Raw genomic sequence first — 22,972 nt, 5'->3', positions numbered from 1 at the left:
TCTTTAAAATAAGGAAGGTCAAGCTAGGTAATCCATCCCTGAGTACCTTGCCGTTCTAAAACATTGTAGCTTTGTGTTTGCTGATAAAATGTTTCCATTTTATATTAACATTCCATCCAAAAAGAATTTGAGAATGCTTAAGCAAGATATGCTGCAAAAGTTTCAACTTCATAGAAGACCTCAAAGAGAAAGTTGGGGCAAGACAGTAAGGGTAGGAAAGTGGGTTAAGTTCAGATGCACGGTCAGGACACAAAATGCAGATATAAGTTCTGGCAACCAAAGCAAATTGCAGATCATGCCCAGTTATGGGAGTCATGGAATCTCTGCAGTAAATTCTAGAATGAGCAGGTGTGAGATTTCTTCCATGGGTCTTTAAAGCAGACGTTGTACGATGTGGACAGCTGGCCTGATTGCATCCCTGCAGTGGATAGACTGGCCAGTTTACCATGGCTCTTCCCCATGAGCTCTTGGCATAACCATACTGGTGGACTAAGGAAAGGAGCTCTACCACTGGGTCCAAACTGCTGTCCTAAATATTTCTAGTAAGATAATCATGATGAATACAATTAATCTTATGGTTTGGCTGGATCTGGGAGTTAAAGGAAGATGATCTAGAGCAGTTTTTTGTTGCCTTGGCTGCACACAACCCCTACTTCTGAAATTTTGTTTTAATTAGGCAGGAGTGGGTCCAGCGCTGGGATCTTTTTGACCCACTTAACTGTTCTGATGTGTTTGCCCTCATCTGTGTGAAGTTGACCTTGTATCCCATGGGCAAGCTTCCCTGATAGCAGAGAGCTCAGAGTTACTTTCTCTGGCCAGAAGCTGGGGCGGGGCAGATGTTTCGTGTTGCTGATTACCCTGACAGCTTGCCAAATGGAAGGTAGGCTGAAGCCGTCATTTACGAGATTAGGAAGCTTTGGGTGTGTGCCGTGATTTTTCTTAGAAGACAGTCTAGCCTCTGCTCCTGCAGGCTGTGATGGTTAATTTTGTGTGCCAACTTGGCTGGGCTATGGTGCCCAGATATTTGGTCAAATATTATTCTGGTTGTTTGTGTGAAGGTGTTTTCTAGATGAGATTAGCATTAAAGTCAGTGGATTTTGAGGAGAGTAGATTACCCTCCGTAATGTAGATGGGCCTCTAATCAGTTGAAGGCCTGAACAGAACAAAGACTGATACCCCCACCATACCCACCTCCCCGCTCTTCCTCTCCGCATCCCTCCCCAGCCAGAAGGAATTTTCCAGCAGAAGGCCTTTGGACTCCAAATGTTGCTCCTTCTTGGGTCTTCAGCCTGCAGGCTCACCCCAGCAGATTTTGGTCTTGGACCCCCATGATTATGTGACCCAATTCCTTAAAATAAATCTCTGTGTATATATCCCGTTGATTCTGTTTCTCTGGGGAACCCTGACTTATACCCAGGTGCTGTGGATGGCTAACCCTTTGTATCTTTATGAAATATTGTAACTGATCTCTTTTCTCCATCCTAGCCCTTTACAGATGATTTTTTAAACGTTTATTTTATGTGATTTCAGACTTTTACAAGTTGCAAGAATGTTACAAAGAATTCCCATATGCTCTTTATCTGGATTCCCCAAACATGAAACATTTTTAACACGTTTGTTATGTCTTTCTCTCTGTATAAATACATTTTTTCTGTGAACCATTTGAAAGTAAGTTTTAGACTTGATACCCCTTTCCCCCTGAAAACTCAAATGTGTGACTCGGAAAATCAAGGAGATTCCCTTATACCACCAGAGCATTTGGAAAAAACTCAGGGTGTTCACACCAACACGGTGTTGTCACCTGCAGACCTTACTCAGCTTTGTCAGCTGTGCTGCTGATAAGAAATACAAGGAAGAAAACTGAGAGAACTTTACACATCTTTCCAGATATACCTCCTTTTTTCCCGCCCATTAAACAGAGCAGGCTCTAACCCATATGGAAACCCACACATTTTAAGACATGAAGCAGGTAAACAGCAGGCAACACATAGCTGGCTCTTTTCTACCTTGTAGAGAATGGGGCTCTTAGGATATGGCGAAGGGAAGAGAAATGAACACAGAAATTTAGAAAGGTAATTGGACAACTGAAAAGTATGGTTAAATTTCCTCTAAGATCAGGGACAAGACAAGGTTGCCCACTCTCACCATTATTATTCAACATAGTTTTGGAAGTTTTAGCCACAGCAGTCAGAGAAGAAAAAGAAATAAAAGGACTCCAAATCAGAAAAGAAGAAGTAAAACTGTCACTGTTTGCAGATGACATGATACTATACATAGAGAATCCTAAAGATGCTACCAGAAAACTACTAAAGCTAATCAATGAATTTGGTAGAGTAGCAGGATACAAAATTAATGCACAGAAATCTCTTGCATTCCTATACACTAATGATGAAAAATCTGAAAGAGAAATTAAGGAAACACTACTATTTACCATTGCAACAAAAAGAAAAAAATATCTAGGAATAAAGCTACCTAAGGAGACAAAAGACCTGTATGCAGAAAACTATAAGACACTGATGAAAGAAATTAAAGATGATACAAACAGATGGAGAGATATACCATGTTCTTGGATCGGAAGAATCAACATTGTGAAAATGACTATACTACCCAAAGCAATCTACAGATTCAATGCAATCCCTATCAAACTACCAATGGCATTTTTCACAGAACTAGAACAAAAAATTTCACCATTTGTATGGAAACACAAAAGACCCCGAATAGCCAAAGCAATCTTGAGAAAGAAAAACGGAGCTGGAGGAATCAGTCTCCCGGACTTCAGACTATACTACAAAGCTACAGTAATCAAGACAGTATGGTACTGGCACAAAAACAAATATAGATCAATGGAACAGGATAGAAAGCCCAGAGATAAACCCATGCACCTGTGGTCACCTTATCTTTGATAAAGGAGGCAAGAGTATACAGTGGAGGAAAGACAGCTTCTTCAATAAGTGGTGCTGGGAAAACTGGACATCTACATGTAAAAGGATGAAATTAGAACACTTCCTAACACCATACACAAAAATAAACTCAAAATGGATTAAAGACCTAAATGTAAGACCAGACACTATAAAACTCTTAGAGGAAAACATAGGAAGAACACTCTATGATATAAATCACAGCAAGGTCCTTTTTGACCCACCTCCTAGAGAAATGGAAACAAAAACAAAAGTAAACAAATGGGACCTAATGAAACTTAAAAGCTTTTGCACAGCAAAGGAAACCATAAACAAGATGAAAAGACAACCCTCAGAATGGGAGAAAATATTTGCAAACGAAGCAGCTGACCAAGGATTAATCTCCAAAACATACAAGCAGCTTATGCAGCTCAATATGAAAAAAACAAAGAACCCAATCAAAAATGGGCAGAAGATCTAAATAGACATTTCTCCAAAGAAGATATACAAATTGCCAACAAACACTTGAAAAGATGCTCCACATCACTAATCATTAGAGATATGCAAATCAAAACTGCCATGAGGTATCACCTCACACCAGTCAGAATGGCCATCATTAAAAAATCTACAAACAGTAAATGCTGGAGAGGGTGTGAAGAAAAGGGAACACTCTTGCACTGTTGGTGGGAATGTAAATTGATACAGCCACTATGGAGAACAGTATGGACGTCCCTTAAAAAACTAAAAATAGAATTACCATATGACCCAGCAATCCCACTACTGGTCATATACCCTGAGAAAACCATAATTCAAAAAGAGGCATGTACCACAATGTTCATTGCAGCACTGTTTACAGTAGCCAGGACATGGAAGCAACCGAAGTGTCCATCAACAGATGAATGGATAAAGAAGATGTGGCACATATATGCAATGGAATATTACTCAGCCATGAAAAGAACTGAAATTGAGTTATTTGTAGTGAGGTGGATGGACCTAGAGTCAGTCATACAGAGTGAAATAAGTCAGAAAGAGAAAAACAAATACCGTATGCTAACACATATATATGGAATCTAAAAAAAAAAAAAAAAAGGTTCTGATGAACTTAGGGGCATGAATTTAGGGGCATGAACTTAGATGCAGACATAGAGAATGGACTTGAGGACACGGGGAGGGGGAAGGGTAAGCTGGGACAAAGTGAGAGAACAACATTGACATATATACACTACCAAATGTAAAATCGATAGCTAGTGGGAAGCAGCTGCATAGCACAGGGAGATCAGCTCAGTGCTTTGCAACCACCTAGAGGAGTGGGATAAGGAGGGTGGGAGGGAGACGCAAGAGGGAGGGGATGTGGGGATATATGTATACATATAGCTGATTCACTTTGTTATACAGCAGAAACTAACACAACATTGTAAAGCAATTATACTCCAATAAAAATGTTAAAAAAAAAAAAAAGTCTGGTTAACAATGCCTTCAACAGGATCTTCTGGAGTAGGAATTATATGTAATTTCAGTTTTAGCTGAGTGTCTTTTCTCAGCCTTGAAACACCATTTTTTTTTTAAAGGTGAAAGTAGCTCTGTTGAGAACACTGACTTATAACACTGAGTCACGAGTGTAGTTTGACATGGTCCAGATCACTTACTCTAAATTGATTAGGCTCTGGCTATCTGTCAGGGACAAGGTGGCCTCCATGATTATCTGGCTCTGGGATGGGGTGAGTAGACGCTTTGTAGAGCTTAATGGCACATAAGGTGGAAGGCAGAGGACTGTGACACTGACGTCATGTAGCACAAAGTGAATTTGTTTCCTGCAGAACTAAGTGATCTCTGAGTGTAAAATCCCTGTAGATTTTACAGGGATAAAGTACTGTAATTTTATCATATTTTACATTTTCCAAGTTGACTTTGCGCAAACAGACCTGTGTTCTACTCCTAGGTACCAGTACCTAAAATAAAGAACGAAATTCGTGGTCCACATTGAGATACAACCCACCAGTTAGGGGAAGCCAAGGTTCCCTGGCACTTCGCTCTGAAAGAAAGTGCGAGTGTGACTTCATAGGTTGGGCCGTAAGAGGTGTGGTAGATAACGCTCAGCATCCTCACACAAGCACAGTAGTGGTTTTATAAAGCTCTTTCCTCCAAAAAGCCCCTCAGACGCAGTGGCGTGTACGCGGGGACATGCTCAGTGAGGACAGGGGTGGAAGGGCCCCTCCCCCCAGCAACCCTCCTCTCGCTGAGCTGCTCAGGCAGGGCGGCAGGCTGGAGGTGGCCTCAGTGCCTTTGTAGAGGCTGGGGTCCCACCGGAGCTGACTTCTGTGTTGGGTCAGTGCTCAGTGTCCCTGTGTCATGTCAGGGCCCGCTCTGTCTGGCGGGAGCCACTCTGTGCTGCGAGAGGGCAGCTCGTGGGCTAAGACGCCGCTGCGGCACCGACAGGATCTGATAGACAAGAGGAGTGAGGCTGCGTGTTCCTGGCGCAGGCGGACACCTTCCTGGCCGGATCTGCCTGTAGAATCAGGTTCTTGCTGGTGGTGAAGTCGATTGCCCCAGTCTGTGCTTCGATGCCTTGAGTGTTGAAAGTTCTTTCTTTCCTTTTCCTGCAGAGTGTTCAGACCCTTCTGTTAAACAAGGACTCTAAACACACTTTTAGGAGAGGGAAAAGAAATTGGAGGTCTCTGAAAGTCCAATTCTATGTATTAATCTTGGTTGTATAGAGAGCAAAATGAGGCTCTACCTATTGACATTAAACTCCATTTTCACAGAGTTCATTAACTCCTAAGATTCTTTAGGAGATTAATATGTTGTATAATGTTTGTGTTGATCATATTTTCATCTGTGTCGAAGAGCTTTGTTTATGCTTTTCTGTGATGTAACCTGTTGGTGTGGGCTTTGCATGTAATAAATAAACTCAATTTATAAAAAAATTAAGGCTGCCTCTAGGCCATTTAACACTTGTTACAGCCATATTGCAAAGAAGGGACTCTGCAAGAAAGATCAGTGACCTAGTTCAGGCCTGCAGATGGCCCCCCAGAGCTGTGTGGCAAGGTTAAGGGGTCCCTGCTGTTCTCAGGCTCAAGCAGGTGAACATCTGGTTCTCGATTGGCACCCCTGAGCCGGGAAGCCCTGTCCAAGGTTGCACAGATGGCGCCGGGGAGGCTGGAGGGGCTGGAGAGGTAGGAAGGGGCTGGGCCGGGCCTGCGATGGCCTTGGGCCTGCAGCAGCAGAGTTTGGGCCCGGCAAGGAGCTGGCCCTTTGCAGGTGGTTTTTTTCCAGAATTGTCACCCTGTTCTTTAGGTTCCACAACCCTCCCTGAAAAATCTGGCCAGGTGAGGGGACCAGCATTGCTGAGTCCCAGGTAGGCATGGTGCTACCAGAGACATAAAGTGACCAGGTCGCCCCACCGGCCGCTGCAGGAGCCGGGATGGGACCCAGTCTGCGTAGTTCAAAATCTGTGCATGTCATTGGCCGGCTTCTCAAGCGCCTTCTTCAGTTTGATGGTTTCACGCTGAACCATCTTAAGGAAACTGGGGAAAACAAAATCAACATGTGTGAGGAAACAATAAAAGTTCTCAAGTCACACAGTCAAAAACAGCAACAGAAAACAAGGCACAGACCCTGAGTCCAGAGCTCCAGCCCAGCACAGCCTGTAGCGGTGCCTGGCACAGAGCTGACCGTGGTCGGTCCTTTCTGAGTGGGCAGTGCTGGGGGGACCCTGGGTGCCATGCTGCTCCCGCTGCCCTCTTGTTCAGGATGCCGCAGGAGGCTGCCCGGGCAGGTTTACAGAACTAAATACACAGCTGAACCCTGGACACCCAATGTTGAACTTGGGAGGAAAATGAGATTCAGAGGCTTTAAGACTGGGCCCAACATTTTATCCCTCAGCACCCATCTCTTAGAAAAAGAGATAATCAAGCTATTTTCATAGTGCTAGTTAAAAGTTGGAAACTTGAACAGAAAGATCGAATTACAACTTTTAAAATACATACTTATAGTTAAAGGCAAAATAAAAACATCTTGATCATATCCCTGACCTGCCAACTTTTTTTTTTTATAATATTTATTTATTTTTGGCTGTGTTGGGTCTTAGTTGCGGCACTCGGGATCTCTCATTGTGGTGCTCAGACTTCTCTCTAGTTGTGGTGCGCAGGTTCCAGACTGCATGGGCTCAGTAGTTGCGGCGCACGGGCTTAGTTGCCCAGCAGCATGTGGGATCTTAGTTCCCCGACCAGGGATCGAACCTGCGTCTCGTGCATTGGAAGGCGGAAGGCGGATTCTTTTTTTTTTTTTTTTTTTTGTTAAATAAATTTATTTATTTTTGGCTGCTTTGGGTCTTCGTTGCTGCGTATGGGCTTTCTCTAGTTGCAGCGAGCGGGCTTCTCATTGCAGTGGCTTCTCTTGTTGCAGAGCACAGGCTCTAGGTATGCAGGTTTCAGTAGTTGTGGCACATGGGCTCAGTAGTTGTGGCTCTCAGGCTCTAGAGCGCAGCCTCCGTAGTTGTGGTGCACGGGCTTAGTTGCTCCGCGGCATGTGGGATCTTCCCGAACCAGGGCTGGGACCCGTGTTTCCTGCATTGGCAGGTGGATTCTTTTCTTTTTTTTTTTTTTTAAATTAATTAATTTATTTATTTATTTTTGTCTGCGTTGGGTCTTCATTGCTACATGCGGGCTTTCTCTAGCTGTGGCGAACGGGGGCTACTCTTCGTTGTGATACGTGGGCTTCTCATTGTGGTGGCTTCTCTTATTGTGGAACACGGGCTCTAGGCACGCGGGCTTCAGTAGTTATGGCACAAGGGCTCAGTAGTTGTGGCTCACAGGCTCTAGAGCGCAGGCTCCGTAGTTGTGACGCACAGGCTTAGTTGCTCTGTGGCATGTGGGGTCTTCCTGGACCAGGGCTCGAACCCGTGTCCCTGCATTGGCAGGTGGATTCCTAACCACTGCGCCACCAGGGAAGTCCCAGAAGGTAGATTCTTAACCACTGGACCACCAGGGAAGTCCCCTGCCAACTTTTCATAAAACCTCTTGGGAGAACCCCAGAAATAGGCATGGCCTTCATATGTGCCTAGAAGGAAATGGCTGCTCAAAACATTCACTCACACTCTCGGACAGCTGGGTGTTGTCGTCTCAGTGTGTTTTCACGTTGATTACTAAGCCCCATCTGGAGGGAGGTGTGGTACCGTGCTATGGGAACCCCATATAATAATAAATCAGTTCAAGTGTAGAGTAAATAGCGTCCAGGACGATGAAAAGTCAGGAGGAAGCAATGGGCCGTGAGCAGCAGTGACAACGGTGGTGGAGCAGAGGGCAGCTCTGCAGAATCACTCGTTACACTGCGACGTGTTTGTGATTTAAAGGACACTGGAATTTTTTTTGTATGTAAGCATGTTCTTTCAATTTGTAGATTTAACATGTATGTAAAGTTTTCTTAAATTACATATTGAAAAATTTTTTAACGTTTTATTCATTTTCTTTCTTCGGGAACACTAATTAAGCAGATGTTAAGTATTCTTTGTCTTCTGTATGGGTATTTTTCTCTCCAGTCCTCTTCATGATTTTCCCTCACTTTGCTCACTTTTCCAGCCAGCTTTTTGTTTTCAGCTGTGCCGCTGTTTTGCATTCAGTGCTGCCCTCCATTTCTGTGGTGGTTTTATCTCTTTATTTATTTTACTTCTTTCCCGTGCTCGGTTGAGTCCCTTTGTTACCTTATCAGTGTTTCTTGATGTCTTAGATGGGTCTGTGTTTATGGATTTCACGTGGCCCTTGCTAAATGTTGGGTGTTCTTTGCCTGTTGTATTTCCTGTCTCTTCTGTTTTTCTTCTCAGGGTGTAGACCCTGAGCTCCATCTCTGAGTGGAGGGGATTCTTCCTGAGCCAGTTGCTTGCAGCTGGATGATGGGGCAGGGCCTGCTGTGTGCAGCATGGAGGGAGCAGCCCCTCCTGGTTCCCAGTTTTGTGATGTGTGTGTGTGTGTGTGCACGTGCACACAGGTGTGAGCGAGTGTGTGCCGTGGATGTGAATGCATGCACATGTGTGGGTGTGTGAGTGTGCACACATGTGAGTGTGAAGTGCTTTGTCCTTTCATCGGCCTCAGAAGGCAGAGACCAGCAGTGGACAGTCACCCTCGTCCCTCCCCTGCAGCTTGGTGGTGAAGTGGTACAAGGGGCAGTTTCTAGCTGAGTTCTGCCTCCCTCAGTTTCCACCTCTGTTTTCCTAGGGTCAGTGAGTTTTAGGGAGAAGTGGGCAGAGACATTTTTAGCCTACCACCTTTACAACTGGAAGTATTCTATCTTACATACAATATTTATTGGGATAAAATTCAGATACCATACAATTCACCCATTTAAAGTGTACAGCTTATTCAGTGGTTTGGGTATATTCAGAGTTGTGCAACCATCACCACAGTCAGTTTTATAACATTTTCATTACCCCAGAAAGAAACCCCACGCTTTTTAGCTGTTACCCACCCTAAACTCCCTGTCCGCCTGTCTTAGGCAACTACTAATCTACTTTCTGTTTCTGTAGATTTACCTATATTCCATATAAATGGAATCATACAATATGTGGTCTTTCGTGACTGGCTTCTTTCATTTAGCATAATGTTTTCTAGGTTCATTCTCATTGTAGCTTTATCAGTACTTGATTCCTTTTTATGGCCGAATAATATTCCACTGTATGGATATACCACATTTATTTATCCATTCATAAGTTGGTGGACATTTGAGTTGTTTTCACCTTTTGACTATTAAATACAAGTCTTTTAGTGGACACAGGGTTTCATTTCTTTTGGGTATATGTCTAGGAGTGGAATTGCTGGGCCAAATGGTAAACTGTTTAACTTTTGAGGACCTGCCAGACTGGTTTCCAGAGTAGCTGCACCGTTTTACATTCTCATCAGCTAGTTTTCAGATCCTTGCTAACTATTTGTTATTATCTGATGGCTTATCGATCATAGTTGTACTAGTGGATGTGAAGTGGTATCTCATTGTGCTTTTGATTTGCATTTCCCTTATGATTCATGATGTTAGACATCTTTTCATGTGCTTATTGGCAATTTGTATTTTCTTTGTAGAAATGTCTGTGCAGATCCTTTACCCAACCTACCACTGGGCTGTCTTTTTATTATTGAATTGTATATATATATTCCTGATACAGATCTCTTACCAGCTATGTGATTTGCAGATATTTTCTCCCAGAAGAACAGAGCTGGAGGTATCACGCTGTGACTACAGTCACAAAGCTACAAAGCTACAGTCATCAAAACAGTATGATACTGCAACCTAAATGTCCATTGACTAATGAGTGGATAAAGAAGATGTGGTACATATATACAATGGAATATTACTCAGCCATAAAAAAGAATGAAATAATACCATTTGCAGCAACATGGATGGACCTAGTGATTATCATACTAAGTGAAGTAAGTCAGACAGAGAAAGACAAATATCATATGATATCACTTATATGTGGAATCTAAAAAAAAAAATGATACAAATGAACTATTTACAAAAAGGAAACAGACTCACAAACATAGAAAACAAACTTATGGTTAACAAAGGGGTAAGGGGGGTGGGGGAGGGATAAGTTAGGAGTTTGGGATTAACATATACACATTACTATATATAAAATAGATGACCAGCAGGGACCTACTGTATAGCACAGGAAACTCTAGTCAATATTCTGTAATAACCTATAAGGGAAAAGAGTCTGAAAAAGAATATATATATATATGTATAACTGAATCACCCTGAAACTAACACAACATTGTAAATCAAGTATACTCCAATGAAAAAACAAAAACAAACAAGCTAACAAAAACCAGTGTGGTACTGGCACAAAAACAGACACATAGATCAGTGGAACAGAATAGAGAGCCCAGAAATAAACACACCCACTTAATGGGCAGTTAATCTAGGACATAGGAGGCAACAATATGCAATGGGGAAAAGACAGTCTCTTCAACAAGTGGTGCTGGGAAAACTGGGCAGCTACATGTAGAAGAATGAAATTAGGTCATTCCCTCACACCAGGTACAAAAATAAACTCAAAATGGATTAATGACCTAACTGTAAGACCAGATACTATAAAACTCCTAGAAGAAAACAGGCAGAACACTCTTTGACATAAATTTTAGCAGTTTTTTTTGGATCTTTCTCTTAAGGCAAAGGAAACAAAATAAAAAATAAACAAATGGAACCTAATTAAACTTAAAAGCTTTTTTTGCATAGCAAAGGAAACCATTGACAAAACGAAAAGACAAGACCTACTGAATGGGAGAAAATATTTGCAAATGATATGACCAATAAGGGGTTAATATCCAAAATATATAAACAGCTCATACAACTCAATATCCAAAAAAAAAAAAAAAAAACTGATTGGAAAATGGGCAGAAGACCTGAATAATCATTTATCCAGAGAAGACATACAAATGGCCAACAGGCACATGAAAAGATGCTCAAAATCACTAATCATCAGAGAAATGCAAATCAAAACCACGATGAGATATCACCTCATACCTGTCAGCATGGCTGTCATCAAAAAGACCATAAATAACAAATGTTGGCGAGAATGTGGAAAAGAGGGAACCCTCCTACACTGGGAACGTAAATTGGTGCAGCCACTATGGAAAACAGTATGGAGGTTCGTTAAAAAACTCAAAGCGTAACTGCCTTATGACCCAGCAATTCCACTCCTGGGTATATATTCGAAGAAAATGAAAACACTAATTTGAAAAGATATTTGCACTGTTTACAATAGCCAAGATATGGAAGCAACCTAAGTGACCATCAACAGATGAATGGATAAAGAAGATGTGGTCAATATACACAGTGGAATACTACTCATAAAACAATATACATCCAAAGAAAAAGAAATCACTAATTCAAAAGTATGCACCCCAGTGTTCGTAGCAGCATTATTTACAATAACCAAGATGTTGAAGCAACCTAAGTGTCCATCAATAGATGAATAGATAAAGCAGATGTGATATGTATATTACAGTGGCATATTACTCAGCCATAAAAAGAAGAATGGATAGACTTGGAGGGTATTATGCTAAGTGAAACAAGTCAGACAGAGAAAGACAGATACTGTATGTTATCACTGATATGTGGAATCTAAAAAATAAAATGAATGAATATAACCAAACAGAAATCGGCTTGAAGATACAGAGAAAAAACGTGGTTACCAATGGGGAGAGGGAAGAGGGGAGGGGAAAGATAGGGGTAGGGGATTAAGAGGTACAAACCCCTATGTATAAAATAAATAAGCTACAAGGATATATTGTACAGCACAGAGAAATATTTTATAATAACTTTAAATGGAGTATAATCTATCAAAATTGTGAATCATGTTGTACACCTAAAACTAATATAATACTGTAAATCAACTATACTTCAATTAAAAAAAATTTCCCCCTTTTTGTGGGTTGTCTTTTTTACTTTCTTAATTGTATCAAATGTTTTAAATGTTGATGAAGTCCAGTTTATCTGTTTTTTCACTTGTGCTTTTGATGTCATGTCAGAAGAAACCATTGCCTAATCCAAGGTCACAAAGATTTACCCCTATGTTTTCTCCTAAGAGTTTTATAGTTTTGGCTCTTACATTTATGTTCTTGATCCATTTTGAATTAATTTTTTGCATATGGTATGAAAGAGGAGTCCAACTTTATTCTTTTTTTAATTTATTTACTTATTTATTTATTTTTGGCTGTGTTGGGTCTTTGTTGCTGCGTGTGGGCTTTCTCTAGTTGCAGTGAGCGGGGGCTACTGTTCGTTGCGGTGCGTGGGCTTCTCACTGTGGTGGCTTCTCTTGTTGTGGAGCACAGGCTCTAGGCATGTGGGCTTCAGTAGTTGTGGCACTTGAGCTCAGTAGTTGTGGCTCGCGGGCTCTAGAGCACAGTCTCAGTAGTTGTGGTGTGTGGGCTCAGTAGTTGTGGCTCGTGGGCTCTAGAGCACTGTCTCAGTAGTTGTGGTGTATGGGCTCAGTAGCTGTGGTGCACGGGCTTAGTTGCTCTGCAGCATGTGGGATCTTCCCGGACCAGGGCTCAAACCCGTGTCCCCTGCGTTGGCAGGCGGATTCTTAACCACTGCGCCACGAGGGAAGCCCCCAACTTTATTCTTTTGCATGTGGATATCCAGTTGTCCTAGCACCATTTGTTGAAAAGACTATTCTTCCCCACAGAATTATCTGGGCACTCTTGTTGGAAATCAGTTGACCATAAATGTGAGGGTTTATTCTGGACTCTCTGTGCTATTCCATTGCTCCGTGTGTCCTTCTTTATGCCAGTGTAGTCTCACTGACAGTAGTTTTATAGTAAGGATTGAGATTTGTGTGAGTCCTCCACTTTTGTTTTCTTTTTCAAGATTGTTTTGACTATTCCAGACACCTTGCATTTCCACCTGAATGCTAGGATCAGCTTGTCACTCTGCAAGGAAGCCAGCTGGAACATTGACAGGGATTGTGTTGAAGTTGTAGAACATTTTGGGATTATTGCCATCTTCACAACGTTAAGCCTTCCAATCCATTGACGTGGGATGTCTCTCCATGTACATAGGTCCCCTGCCTGTGTATTTTGCAAGTTGGGAGCCTCTTTCTACCTGGCCCATCCTTTCAGGCTGCTTCTTGGTTCTGAGGAGAGTAGTTTAAGAACAACTACAGTGAAGTGTGAAGTGATGGTGTGAATGGTGCTGGAAAAACCCAAAGGGCAGCACCACTAACACGGCTCTTGGCTGGCAGACGGCCACCAGGTTTCCTTAGATGTTTCTGGTCAGCTGCTGGTCAGAATTCTAAACAAGGTATAAGAAAGCATCTTCAGCGTGTCTCTGCCCAAATGGTGGGCTCCGAAGCTGCTGGTGCGGGGCTCAGCAGGTCGCCCTCTGCAGGTGTCTCCGTGAAGTGCACAGGCCCCAGCAGCCCTCTCGCCACCTGAGGAGAAGGAATCCAGGCGTTTCTTCTCCCTGCATTCTGCAGCCCATAGGGAAATAGATTTTTTAGATTGTATATTTTGGAAATTTTATAGGAAAGGTCAAACCGTAGTGCAGCCAACACTCCCCTGGATTCACACCTGAGACCGAGACGTGCTCTCTCGTCATCGTGCATGTGCACAGCTCACAGACACACACCTTTTCAAGGCCTGGCTTTGCTCTTTTACTTTTTACTTAGAGGCAATATTAGATTGACAGAGGGTTGCAAATAGAGTGTAGCATGCCCACGTGCCCTTCACGGCTGCCCGCAATGGTAACATCCTGAGTGACCACAGCACAGGTATCAAAACTAAGAAGTTAGCTCTGGCTCAGCACTTCCTGTCAGTTCTTCCTCTGATGGCCTTTCTCTGTCTCGGACCTAATCCAAGGTCCTCAGGGCATTTAGTTGTCCTATTTCCTTAGTCTTCTATCTGCAGTGGTTGTTGGTCTTTCCTTGTCCTCTGTGACCTTGACAGATCTGATGGGTGCTGGTCAGGCACTTCCACAGATGTCCCTAACGTTGGGTCTGACCGATGCTTCTCACCGTCAGTCGGGGGTTGGGAGTTTTGGAAAGAAAACCGTGGAGGTGAGGTCCCCTTCTCATGACAGCATATCACCCGACCTGTTACTGGTGAAGTTAACCTTGATCATGTGGGGAAGGTGTCGTCACAATCCAAAATTGTGAGTTCGCAGTTCTCCCTTTCCAGACTGTTTGTCGGAAGGGAGCTGCCATGACCAGCCCACCCTCAGCGGGAGGGGGATTGCGCACCACACCACCTCCTGGAGTGAAGGCTACCAGAGAATTTGGGGGCATCTGCTAAAACCACCACGGTGATTAAGATTATTTGGGGGGAGACACTTGGAGGGCTGTGCAGAATATCCAGTCAGTCCCTAGAGCCACGGTGGTCACCTGCGCAGCTGTTACTGTGCTGTTCTCATGGTGGTTTTCCATTCCTCCCATTCCTTCTGCGTTTATTAATCAGAATTCTTCGGTAGGGAAGCGTTTTTCCCTTCTCTCATCAAGGCCTTACTCTTTTTTTTTTTTTTTTGAGAGTTCTAGTTTTATTTTATTTATTTTTTTGTCCGTGCTGTGTGGCATGAGGGATCTTAGTTCCCCAACCAGGGATCGAACGCGTGCCCCCTGCATTGGGAGCGTGGAGTCTTAACCACTGGACCTCCAGGGAAGTCCCAAGGCCTTACTCTTGACAGCTGGAGGCAGCATGGAGCCCTGTATGAGAGCAGGACTCTGCGGGCCAGATCTCAGCTCTGCCACCGCCTCCCGTGGCCCATTGGGTGGTCGTGTGGGCAGATGGCACCAGGTGCGGGAAGTGTTGAACCCTGCGTGGCTCCTAGCGAGTGTTGGTGGTCGTCACCTCGTTTTCACGGAGGTTTACCTCTCAGTCCCCCAAAGCCAGCAAACAGTCAGCAGGTGGAAGTAGACGTGTCCATCCGTCTGTCCCGTTGTGTTGACCGTGCTGTTTGCACTGAGTGCTTAGTGCAGGTATCAGAAGCTGTTCATCCTGCAGGGCTGTTTCACCCTGTGTGAGCGACGTGGTCTCCTCCTTGAGGGCGTGGCTGGGAAGAGGCCCCGCCAAGCTCAGACCTGGCTCTGTCTGTCCTGGGAGTCTGTTCCCCACTACTGCCCCGCCCTGCCTCCCTACATCAGGCAGCGGTTCATTTCCATCCCCTTGGGGACTCCAGAAGGGCAGTGAACAGACTACTTTCGAAGAGCCCCCACTAGGGGGCCTGCCCCTGGAAAGCTGAGGTTGGCCAAGGCTGAAGGGAGTGAGCCCGTTTTAGGGATGTGCAGGTAAGTGCAGGGTTGACTGAGCAAAGCCCCTACGAAGGTCTACTCAGCACCGGAATCTTCCCGTGTGTGGGGTGGAATGCACAATCTAAGATGCTTCCTTTTGCTTCCTCAGCGCATCTACTATCTTTCCCTGGAATTCTACATGGGCCGCACACTACAGAACACAATGGTGAACCTGGGCCTTCAGAACGCCTGTGACGAAGCCATCTATCAGGTATGGGTCCTTGGGGCCAGGCTGCTAGGTGGCCTCTCGTGGGCACTGAGTCTTAATCCAGGCCCTGCAGAGGTGAGCGCTGCCGTCTGGGACAGGAGAAATGGCTCAGGCGTCGGGGAGAATGGGTTGGTGGGCGACACTCCTGCTCAAGGGGAGAAAGCAAGAAGTGGATGGGAGGGCTTCCCTGGTGGCACAATGGTTGAGAATCTGCCTGCCAATGCAGGGGACACGGGTTCGAGCCCTGGTCTGGGAAGATCCCACATGCCGCGGAGCAACTAGGCCCGTGAGCCACAACTACTGAGCCTGCGTGTCTGGAGCCCGTGCTCCACAATGAGAGGCCGCGATAGTGAGAGGCCCGCGCACCACGATGAAGAGTGGCCCCCGCTTGCCGCAAATAGAGAAAGCCCTTGCACAGAAACAAAGACCCAACACAGCCAAAAATAAATTAATTAATTAATTAATTTAAAAAAAAAAAAAAGAAGTGGATGGGAGCTAATGCGCTAGAGGTCAAGGACTGGGGTGCGTTGTGATGCCAAGGCTTGACGCTTCTAGACCTTTGCACTCCGTACCCCAACCCCAGGCGGGTTTACCACGTGGCAGAAATGGCTGGTATCGTCCCATTTCTCTCCACTTTATTGAGCCAGTGACCCACCGCCAGCTCCCCTCCCCCACCCCAAGACACTGGTCTTGCCCTTTGTCCCCTACTCAGAGTAAACACTGCCTTTGCCTGAGTGTTCGTCTTTGACAGCTGTTCGCTCAGAGGCCTCACCCTTTCACAGTTGATTTGCAGTTTTAGGGCAGAGCTGGAATTGGCCGTGTCTGTTTACTGTCTGTGTACCCCCTCTGTGGACACTGTCTCCCTCCCACACCGGACGCTCAGTGTAGGATTTCTAGAGTGGGAATGGGCAGCACCCCTGCCCTTTGCACATATGTGAAAGGGTCCTCACCAGAGTCGTTCCTTCCCCCAGCACCTGCCCCTGCCTTTGCTTTTGTTTGGTTTTGGTGTTGGGGTGGGAGGTGCTCTGGGGGCTTTGTTGGAAGCAGGGTGGTGTGAGCCTCCTGTAGCTGTCAGGCCCTGGCATCACAGGGGCTCCTGTCTCCCCTCCAGGACTTAGGGGAGCCAAGCATCTGGGGCAAGTGGTTTCAGTTGGCACAATACAAACTTGTAAAAAAAATTGACTCCCCCAAATAGGAACCTTAGGCTCACAGTTATCTAAAAAGATGGAGGTTTTCCTCCCAGGTGATTTGTCATTTGAGTTTCATTTACTGACTATGAATGTTAGAACATGTCTATAAGGACCACAGAACAGTGGAATTTACAGTCGTATAAAGCATTTCATTTTTTGAAACATTTTCTCTGTATATAATTCTTAACAGATAGTAAATATTTTAGGGAATGTTTATACCATAAATATGCATTATCTGTTTATAATGTTTTTAAAATATTTACTTAAAATGGCTGTTTATTATTCCTGAAGCCAAATTTTTTTTTTTTTTTTTGGCCACACTACGGGCTTGTGGGATCTTAGTTCCCCGACCAGGGATTGAACCCTGGCTCTTGGCAAGGAGAGCACAGAGTCTTAACCACTGGACCACCGGGGAATTCCCTGTTTATAATTTTCACTACACAAACAAGATGTTAATTGTAGCAACTTAGAAAATACAGAGAGACATATATCTTTTTAAACATTGTACACTTTTTTTCCCTAAAAACGGTATTTCACTTGCCATTTAGCTTTTAATTAAGCTTGTGTTTGAAAAGTTTCCACGACGACAGAACTTGAGCATCTTCAGGCACACGTTTGCCTGGCCTTCCTTCCAGGCACAAGGCGGGTACCAGATGCTGTGGGTGGGACTGTCAGTGATGCAGGGCTGGAGGCCTCCTGCCTCCAGGCTCCCCAGTGACAGTGCAGTGTCAAAAATAAAACATGCTACCACTGCATCACCCAGGGCTAGTTCTGGGAGTGGGATACACTAAAAACTAGAAATTCAGAAGAAGCCACTATCTCCTGATTGAGCTATCAAGGACACATTTAAAATTTTTTTATTGTAGAAAAGTTTATATATGGAAATTGAGTTGACTCTTAGGATGAACTTCTTCCACATACCGTCACCTGGCTTCACCAGTCCTCAAGCCCAAGTCATGGCCGGTCTTGTTTCCCTTATGGCCCCACCACTCCCAGATTGTTTAAGCCAATGTCAAATATAATATTTCACTTGTAAATATTTCAATGGATATTTTTAAAGATAGGGTCATACCATTATGACCTCTAAAATATTAACAATTAATTCTTTAATATCAGTTTTTCAGGCAGTGTACAAATTTCTCTGATCGCCTTAAAATTTTTTTAAATAGTATGTTCAGAAACTTAGTTGCATTTGGTTAATATGTGTCTTCAATCTCTCTTAATCTATTAGCGTTTCCTCTTTTTTAATTTGTCTGCCTTGCAGTGTATTTGTTGAAACTGGGTTTGTTCTGTAGAGTGTCCCCAGCTTGTGTTTAACCTGCTGCTTTGTCCAAAGGATGTCTCAGCACTTCTACTCAACATTGTACTGATGGAGCTGTGGCATTTAGCCAAGAAAATGAAATAAGAGGTATCTAGATTGGAAAGGAAGAAGGGAGGCTATCTCTACTTATAGATGACATGACCTAGAAAATCCTAAGGAATCTAGTAAAAATGTATTAGTACAAATGAATGGGTTCGGCAGAGTTGCAGGATAAAGATCAATATACAGAAATCAGTTGTATTTTTATATACCTGCAATGAACAATCCTAAAATGAAATTAAGAAAACAATTCCATTTAAAATAGCATCAAAAATAATAAAATACTGGGCTTCCCTGGTGGCGCGGTGGTTGAGAACCTGCCTGCTAATTCAGGGGACACGGGTTCGAGCCCTGGTCTGGGAAGATCCCACATGCCGCGGAGCAACTAAGCCCGTGAGCCACAACTACTGAGCCTGCGCGTCTGGAGCCTGTGCTCCGCAACAAGAGAGGCCGCGATAGTGAGAGGCCCGCGCACCGTGATGAAGAGTGGCCCCCGCTTGCCACAACTAGAGAAAGCCCTCGCACAGAAACGAAGACCCAACACAGCCAAAAATAAATAAATAAATAAAAAAACATTTAAAAAAAAAAATAATAATAAAATACTTAGGAACAAATTTCCAAAAGAGACACAAACTTATGTTCTAAAAACTATAAAACATTGTTGAGAGAAAGAAAACCTAAAAATGGAAAGACATCCCCTGTTAATGGCTTGGAAGACTTAATGTTAAGATTGCAGGGACTTCCCTGGTGGCGCAGTGGTTAAGAATCCACCTGCCAATGCAGGGGACACGGGTTTGATCCCTGGTCTGGGAAGATCCCACATGCCGTGGAGCAACTAAGCTCACGAGCCACGACTCCTGAGCCCGTGTGTCACAACTACTGAAGCCCATGCGCCCTAGAACCCAGGCGCTGCACCTACTGAGCCCATGCACCATAACTACTGAAGCCCACTCACTCTAGGGCCCACATGCTGCAACTACTGCAGCCCGCGTGCCTAGAGCCCGTGCTCTGCAACAAGAGAAGCCACCGCACCACAACAAAGAGTAGCCCCCACTCACCGCAACTAGAGAAAGCCCACGTGCAGCAACAAAGACCCACGCTGCCAAAAAAATAAAGATTGCAAGACTCCCCAGACTGATCTACAGACTCATTGCCGTCCCCAGTAAAATTCCATTTGGCTTCTTTGCAGAGATTGACAAGCTGATTTTAAAATCCAGATGCAGATGCAACAGATCAGGATTAATTAAAACATCTTGAGAAAGAAGAACAAAGTTGGAGGACTCACATTTCCAATTTCAAAACTCACTACAAAGCTACAGGTGTGGTCCTGGCATAAGGACAGACAGATAGAGCAGTGGGATAGAATTGAGAATCAAGAAATAAACCGTCACATTTATAATTGATTTTTTTCCCAATTTAAAAAAATTGAGGTAAAATACACATAATGTAAATTTACCATCTTAATTGTTTTTAAGTGTACAGTTCAGTGGTATTAAGTACATTTATATCATTGTGCCACCGTCACTACCGTCCATCTCCAGAACTCTTTCATCTTGTAAAACTGAGACTCTATATCCATTATATACTAACTCCCCATTCTCCCCTTCTCCCAGCCCTTAACCACCACCATTCTACTTTCTGTCTCTGAATTTGATACTCTGGGTACCTCACATAAGTGAAAACATACAATATTTGTCTTTTTGTGACTGGCTTAATATCTTCAGGGCTCATCTATGTTGTAGCATATGTCAGAATCTTTTTAAGGCTGGATGAATAATAGTCCACTGTATGTATATACCACATTTTGTTTATCCATTCATCTGTCCTTGGACATTTGGATTGCTTCAACCTTTTAGATACTGTGAATAATGCTGTTAAACATGAATATACAAATATCTCTTCAAAGCCCTGCTTTCAGTTCTTTTGTGTGTACATATAGAAGTGGGATTGCTGGGTCATAAGGTGATTCTGTTTTGCTTTTTGAGGGACCACCATACTGTCTTCCAGAGCAGCTGCACCCCTTTATATTCTCACTAACAGTGTAAAAGGTTCCAATTTCTCCACATCCTCACAAACACTTATCATTTTATTTCTTTTTTTTTTTGATAGTAGCCATTCTAATGGGTGTGAAGTGATATCTCATTGTGATTTTAATTAACATTTCCTTAAAGATTAGTGATGTTGAGTGTCTTTTCATGTGCTTATTGGCCATCTATATGTCTTCTTTTGGAGAAATGTCTATTCAAGTACTTTGTCCATTATTGAACTGGGTTGCTTGGTGTTTTTATTGTTGAGTTTTAGGAGTTCTCTATCTATTCTGTATATTAATCCCTTATCAGATATGTAGTTTGTGCAGATATTTTCTCCAATTCTGGGTTGCCTTTTCACTCTGTTGATAATGTCTTTTTTTTTTTTTTTTTTTTTTTTACATTTAAAACGATAATAGAACGTACTGTTTTTTTAATTGAAGTATAGTTGATTTACAGTGTATCAGGTGTACAGCAAAGTGATTCGGTTATACATATACATATATATTTGTCCCATTTGTTTATTTTTAACATCTAAAATTTTTGAAAATGGTTTCATTATTTTTTTATAAGATTTTTAGAAATTTCATGTAATGTCTGAAACATTTATATTAACATATTTCCATACAAATAACCCAATGAAAGTTTAGTATTAGTTGTTTTGTTTGTTTGTTTTTTTATACTGCAGGTTCTTATTAGGCATCAATTTTATACACATCAGTGTATACATGTCAATCCCAATCGCCCAATTCAACACACCACCATCCCCACCCCACCGCAGTTTTCCCCGCTTGGTGTCCATATGTCCATTCTCTACATCTGTGTCTCAACTTCTGCCCTGCAAACCGGCTCATCTGTACCATTTTTCTAGGTTCCACATACATGCATTAATATACGATATTTGTATTTCTCTTTCTGACTTACTTCACTCTGTATGACAGTCTCTAGATCCATCCACTTCTCAACAAATGACCCAATGTCGTTCCTTTTTATGGCCGAGTAATATTCCATTGTATATATGTACCACAACTTCTTTATCCACTTGTCTGTTGATGGTCATTTAGGTTGCTTCCATGACCTGGCTATTGTAAATAGTGCTGCAATGAACATTCGGGTGCATGTGTCTTTTTGAATTACGGTTTTCTCTGGGTATATGCTCAGTAGTGGGATTGCTGGGTCATATGGTAATTCTATTTTTAGTTTTTTAAGGAACCTCCATATTGTTCTCCATAGTGGCTGTATCAATTTACATTCCCACCAACAGTGCAAGAGGGTTCCCTTTTCTCCACACCCTCTCCAGCATTTGTTGTTTGTAAGTTTCCTGATGATGCCCATTCTAACAGGAGTGAGGTGATACCTCATTGTAGTTTTGATTTGCATTTCTCTAATAATTAGTGATGTTGAGCATCTTTTCATGTGCTTCATGGCCGTCTGTATGTCTTCTTTGGAGAAATGTCTATTTAGGTCTTCTGCCCATTTTTGCATTGGGGTGTTTGTTTCTTTAATATTGAGCTGAATGAGCTGTTTATATATTTTGGAGATTAATCCTTTGTCCGTTGATTCGTTTGCAAATATTTTCTCCCATTCTGAGGGTTGTCTTTTCGTCTTGTTTATGGTTTCCTTTGCTGTGCAAAAGCTTTGAAGTTTCATTAGGTCCCATTTGTTTATTTTTGTTTTTATTTCCATTACTCTAGGAGGTGGATCAAAAAAGATCTTGCTGTGATGTATGTCAAAGAGTGTTCTTCCTATGTTTTCCTCTAAGAGTTTTATAGTGTCCAGTCTTATATTTAGGTCTCTAATCCATTTTGAGTTTATTTTTGTGTATGGTGTTAGGGAGTATTCTAATATCATTCTTTTACATGTAGCTGTCCAGTTTTCCCAGCACCACTTATTGAAGAGACTGTCTTTTCTCCATTGTATATCTTTGCCTCCTTTGTCATAGATTGGTTGACCATAGGTGCGTGGGTTAATCTCTGGGCTTTCTATCTTGTTCCATTGATCTATGTTTCTGTTTTTGTGCCAGTACCATATTGTCTTGATTACTGTAGCTTTGTAGTATAGTCTGAAGTCAGGGAGTCTGATTCCTCCAGCTCCATTTTTTTCCCTCAAGACTGCTTTGGCTATTCGGGGTCTTTTATGACTCCATACAAATTTTAAGATGATTTGTTCTAGCTCCGTAAAAAATGCCATTGGTAATTTGATAGGGATTGCATTGAATCTGTAGATTGCTTTGGGTAGTATACTCATTTTCACAATGTTGACTCTTCCAATCCAAGAACATGGTATATCTCTCCATCTGTTGGTATCATCTTTAATTTCTTTCATCAGTGTCTTATAGTTTTCTGCATACAGGTCTTTTGTCTCCCTAGGTAGGTTTATTCCTAGGTATTTTATTCTTTTTGTTGCAATGGTAAATGGGAGTGTTTCCATAATTTCTCTTTCAGATTTTTCGTCATTAGTGTATAGGAATGCAAGAGATTTCTGTGCATTAATTTTGTATCCTGCAACTTTACCATATTCA

The 22,972-nt window shown here is 42.8% G+C and overlaps 1 protein-coding gene across 1 annotated transcript in view; it reads left to right on the top strand.

The window, feature by feature from the left end:
- The window catches only part of PYGB (glycogen phosphorylase B), a 61,309-nt gene that overhangs the window by 2,756 nt on the left and 35,581 nt on the right, over positions 1–22,972 (top strand). Inside the window, exon 2 of the mRNA XM_036824363.1 lies at positions 15,776–15,877. Within this exon, the coding sequence (XP_036680258.1) occupies positions 15,776–15,877 (102 nt within the window). The remainder of the gene's footprint in view (positions 1–15,775; positions 15,878–22,972) is intronic.

This window comes from Balaenoptera musculus, chromosome 15 (assembly GCF_009873245.2).
Source record: "Balaenoptera musculus isolate JJ_BM4_2016_0621 chromosome 15, mBalMus1.pri.v3, whole genome shotgun sequence".
Classification (NCBI taxonomy): domain Eukaryota; kingdom Metazoa; phylum Chordata; class Mammalia; order Artiodactyla; family Balaenopteridae; genus Balaenoptera; species Balaenoptera musculus.
The sequence above is the reverse complement of the archived record's forward strand: the minus strand, read 5'-3'. Positions and strand labels throughout refer to the sequence as shown.